This window comes from Nanorana parkeri, unplaced genomic scaffold (genome assembly GCF_000935625.1).
Source record: "Nanorana parkeri isolate BGI_ZX_2015 unplaced genomic scaffold, ASM93562v1 scaffold245, whole genome shotgun sequence".
In the NCBI taxonomy this organism is placed as follows: Eukaryota; Metazoa; Chordata; class Amphibia; order Anura; family Dicroglossidae; genus Nanorana; species Nanorana parkeri.
The window spans coordinates 1,544,332-1,549,454 of NW_017306513.1; the positions used below are offsets into that span (position 1 = coordinate 1,544,332).

General features: G+C 40.7%; 1 protein-coding gene across 1 annotated transcript in view; it reads right to left on the reverse strand.

Annotated features, from left to right (window-relative positions):
* Positions 1-5,123, reverse strand: part of MED13 (mediator complex subunit 13) — a 92,748-nt gene that overhangs the window by 21,569 nt on the left and 66,056 nt on the right. Inside the window, exons 11-13 of the mRNA XM_018556663.1 lie at positions 2,469-2,550; positions 1,297-1,418; positions 1,081-1,168 (exon numbers count right to left, since the gene is read on the reverse strand). Of these exons, the coding sequence (XP_018412165.1) occupies positions 1,081-1,168; positions 1,297-1,418; positions 2,469-2,550 (292 nt within the window). The remainder of the gene's footprint in view (positions 1-1,080; positions 1,169-1,296; positions 1,419-2,468; positions 2,551-5,123) is intronic.

Here is a 5,123-nt window from a genome sequence, read left to right on the forward strand (position 1 = left end):
TGGTATTTAAAAAAAAAAAAAAAAAAGTGGAGGTATGCAAGTCATCACCCCAGTTGCCACAAGTGCTGAACTGGTGATATAATGTAGCCTGGGTATATAAACAATAACAGCCTACATTCATGTTTGTAACCCTAAGCTACAGCCATAATCCGTGCATGATTATAACGCCTTAGACCTTTAAAAAGTGTAACACATCAACGTCTGAAGCCAAATTGGAATTGTATAGTTTTGTTGCGTGTTCTCATTCACATAGCATAACTTTAAAATGTATTATATATACCGTATATACTCGAGTATAAGCCGAGATTTTCAGCCCATTTTAAAGGAGGAACTGAAGGGGGTTGTGGGAAGTTATGTTTACACCAATTAACCCTGTCTGTACTGTGTTGGAAGATTTCATTAACCATTGTAAACTAGATTTTAACTCTGTCCTAACAAAGGGTTATTATGTAACAAGGGCATTGTACATTAATGAGAAGAGTCTCAGACTGAAAGTGAAAGGCAAACTACCCTGAGTAGCTTGGAAGCTGCACAAAGGCCTTAATCAAATCAGCTAAAAAGGTAAGTTTAAAAAAAAAAAAAAAAAATATTCACATGCGGTGTATATAGAAAAAATATATTAGTAGGGTTTTCTCAAATTTGACTGCAAAAGTGGAGCTACACCTTAAGCATACACAACAAGCAAGTCAAGCAACTTTCCAAACAATCTTTTACATCTTTTTCTTCCTGTCCCCTGAGACTCTTACTGGAACAATCATCCTGCCAGTTTAAATATTCTGTTTCCTGAAATAATGGTCTTCAGAAACAAATATGAACTGGACTCTAGGTGTACGGATTATCAAAAAGCATCCCAGATCTCTTTATAGATGCAGGTGTCTGGAGCTAGCTTTCAATTGCTGTGCAGAATACTTCACTAAGTGATGCCAGGAATACATACATTCTGCATTTTCTACACCCAATGACTACACTATGTACATGGCTCCTGGCATTTCAATAAAAGCACGAACTATACAGAAATTCTGTCTGCTAGTATTACCTCTATTTTCCTGTTAGCATAAATGAAACATTTATAGTACTTACTTATGCAGGACAGTGGGTCTAGGTTTAAGGATTTGGAGTCCTTGCTGCTGTTCTTGTCATCAGTGTTCTGGGTTCTTCTTAATCCAGGCTGAAAAAAAAATTAAAGAAAATTAACCCAGCAGCAAAAAGGCCCAATTGGATCAAATAAATATACCCTCCAGAGAGGAAATACAGGAATGGCAATTGTAGGTTAAGCCAAAAAGTTTAGTTACATACCGTAAGCTCATCTTCATCAGAATTGAAAAGGTTATCCAGATCAGTGTAAGAAACAACAAGGTCAGTTTCATGAAAGAGACTAGTAGATGCTGTTCTGGCATGAGCAGGTTGTCGCTGAGACTCTGCAAATAACCATTGATAGTCAAACAAACAAATAACATGTATAGCTAAACTAAACCCGTCAGAAGGCAAATACTGGGCAGCCGTTGTTGCTCTCATTCTGAAAATGCTAGTGGCTTGGCTGGATGATGAACTCATGGCTTCCATATTTTCTGATTCATAGACCCAGAACAGAAAAGTCAGAACTTTGCATAACTTGTGCTGGGTCAGACACACAAGGCGTAATAATTTTTTTGCAACAGACATGCCCACTTTTCTAAAGGGATAACCAAAGTACTAGACTTAAAACGGAACCCAGCCAAAAGTTTTCTTTTAGGCAGGGAGGGATTAGAACCCCTCATTTGTTTCTAATTAGTGGGGAGATTCTTTGTCCTCACTCACTGCATGGTAATAAAAAATAAGGTGGAAATCTCAGCATTAAGAAATGACAGCGAGCGAGACCTGACTGAGGTAATGGGCGAGTGCCAACATTAACCCCTTCGTGACTGACGACTTACAGTGTACGTCGCCAGCATCGGGGCTGTTTAAACAGACTCCCGGCGACTTTTGCCGCCGGGACTCTGTTTAAACTTGTAGAGCCGACTGTCGGCTTTACAACAGAAGCGATCCTGGCGACTTACCTGTCGAATTATTTCATTAAAAAAATGGGTATTTTATTGTGTTTTGGGGCATTTAATTCAATTTTTCACTAAATATTGGGGTTTAAAAAAGGAGTTGCGCTAATATTGCGCAACATAAAAATTTGCAACTACCACCATTTTATTCTATAGGGTCTTGGCATTCAGAAAATATATAATGTTGGGGGGTTTTAAGTAATTTTCAGGCCTAAAATTTGGAATATAACATGGGTACAAAAAATGAAAAAAAGGCCTCAGTCATGAAGGGGTTAACAGCATTTATACAGAGGGTCTCTAATTTTAGGGCTTACAAGGCCATCCATCAGACAGCTAAATATGTGCTGACACCTGTAAGTACCTCCTATCCACTCCTAGAATTTTACAAGGCCAAGCTTTCCCTCTATCATTTCCAAACAGACCACATGTAGCACTAACCTTGCTTAACTGCTGGGCTAAATAATGACATAGCATCTTCCCCTCCCGGTAACACTGCAACACCTGACATGCCGTCTTCAGCCTATACAGAGAAAGAGAGGTTTCAGAATACTGAAAATGAGCACAAACCAAAACGGCAATGTTATCAAGCAATCTAGGTAGTATGTTCAGATTACAAGAACAGCTGCAGCACTGAAAAAAAAAACAAAAAAACTGTCCTACTGCACAACGGTTTCCGTAAAGCCACAAACCCATGTCACCTTACCAAAGGAAATCAGTGCCATGATATGCTTAAAGTACATTTACACGTTTAAATCTAAGTCGCCCTGCAATACGCAGATATGAGTCCCAGATCTATGTATTGAGGGGGCTGGCCAACTTGATTCAACAGTGTACATATACTTTAACACTTAGGTTTATGCAATAAAGTAACAAAAACACATGGGGAAAAAAAAAAAAGAAGAGTAACGGATTTCAGATTGCCAAGGTCCAATACCTAAGAAATACAGTGGTACCTCGGTTCACAAACTTAATTCTTTCCACGATTCTGGTCGTGAACAGAGTTGGTCGCGAACAGAATCACATTTTCCCATAAGGTGCAATGTAAATGAGGTTAATCCGTCCTGAACCATATGTAAATGAATTACCGCTGTGCACTTTTTTACCACCATGCTTGCTCTGCACTCTTTCGAGCCATGCTGGATTGAATAATACTGTACAGTACTGTATGTGCTAAAAAGCACACACAAAAAAAAAAAGCTTCATAGCAAGTGTGCACAGGTCTGTCTGTGACTGCAATCTCGACTAGAGGAAGCCACGACCACGTGTCAGAGCGGGGAAGATGGCCGTGGCCATGTTAGTCATCAGATTTGGAGTTCGTGAACTGAAGAAAAATTTTGCCGGACTTCCTGTTCGCGAATCGAATTGTTCGCAAACCGAAGCGTTCGCGAACAGAGGTATTACTGTACTTTCTAAATGGATACAAAATTGAAAGCAGGTGCTTATTGCATTTTTATAATGCCACAAATGTTTAAACTTAGAAAAAGGCTGCATTACAGCTGCACATCACACTCTTATTTTGTATTCTGTATGCATCTTAAAAAGGGAAATCCCACCTTTAAAAAAAATAAACGCACGCCTTCATAAAAGAATAAAAATGGGCATTTATTATTTATCTTAATTTTTTTTTTTTTTTTAATTGGAGACAGCAAAGCATTGCAACCACAATTAGTGGATCATGGGTGCAATGATTTGGCTCCTGCAGACTCTTCCTCCTGTCCATGCAAGTACGGAGGTAAATACATTCAGATGGGAGGAAAAATGATGGGACTACAAGTGCGATTATGTTAATGCACTTGTATTCCATTGAGAACTACAAAATCCTCTGCTGCGGTGGCTGATGGGAATTGTATTTTCTCCATTCACAGACCCTGTAAAAGGATCTAAAAATGTATGATGCGGCTGTGTGGGCAGGGCCACGCAAATCTGATCATCTGCGATTTGACCAGGTTTCATGATACACCCAAAATATGGTCAGAAAGGTAAACTTGTCCTTTAAAGCTGAACTTCATGCACAAATGCCTCTCACTGCAGCCTGATAACTACAGGAGGGGGGAGGACACCAGACTAAGGTTAGGGTGCCCATTAAACAAGAAAAATAGAGCAGCGTATGGCCAGTCTAAGAGATCAGCGGGAATCTCCTGCACAAAGGCAAAGTTTCACAATGGATTACTGCACAGCTCTGGAAGAAATACACAAAGCACCTTTAAAGCCTGTGACACACTGCACACGAAGCAAAGCGGCACGGAGCTGAGCGCAGCCATATGAAACACACCTCAACACGCTCAGCTTATGCCAACTATGGCAAGCTGATGCGCCGGATCAAAGGTTGCAAGAAACACTGCAGGTGAAGGCCTGCGCGCTGCCGCTTCCCTTTGCTACACGCCTCTTCCCATGTATTGTGTCACAGGCTTAAAGTTGGCCATACACCAGTAGAATTTTGTTTTAAAATATTCATTTAGAATGCTCATTTGATTTTCTAATAGTTAATGGGGTCAAATCGCAAGTGACAAAAACAAAGAAAAAATGTACAGAAGGATGGAAAGTTTTTTTTTTTTTTAACGAAATAGAATTACCGAATCTTCTGATCAGAATTTCTGTATGAACGTTCCTATGAAAATCTACCAGTGTATGGCCAGCTCAGGCACTCCAGGCAAAAACATTTTTTATTAACCTTTGCGGTAGGGCTACCCGCTCATTTTAGTCAAAAAAAAAAAAAAAAGTTACCTCACCCGATCCTCTGAGCTGACCGTTCTTTCCAGCCTTGCTCCCCCTCCGTTGCAGCGGTCCAAGATCCCCGAGTCATCATCTTCTTTACACAGTGTATAGCACACGAAGATGCAGAGGCACATACTATTGCTGCAGCAGAGGAGAAGACAGGCAGGAAGGAGTGCTGTCACAGCCGGCCAGCTTGGAGGATCAAGTAGAACCTATTTTCCTCCCTCGACCAAAAGAAGCACTTAACCCTTTCAGTGCAGGGGTAGTCCCACTGCAAGGGTCATCAATTTTGCCCAGAGTTCTTCTTAACCACCTCCGGGCCGGCCGAGCTCTCTAGATCTGAGCGGGCGTCTCTAGAGCGGGAAATGGCCGTTTTTT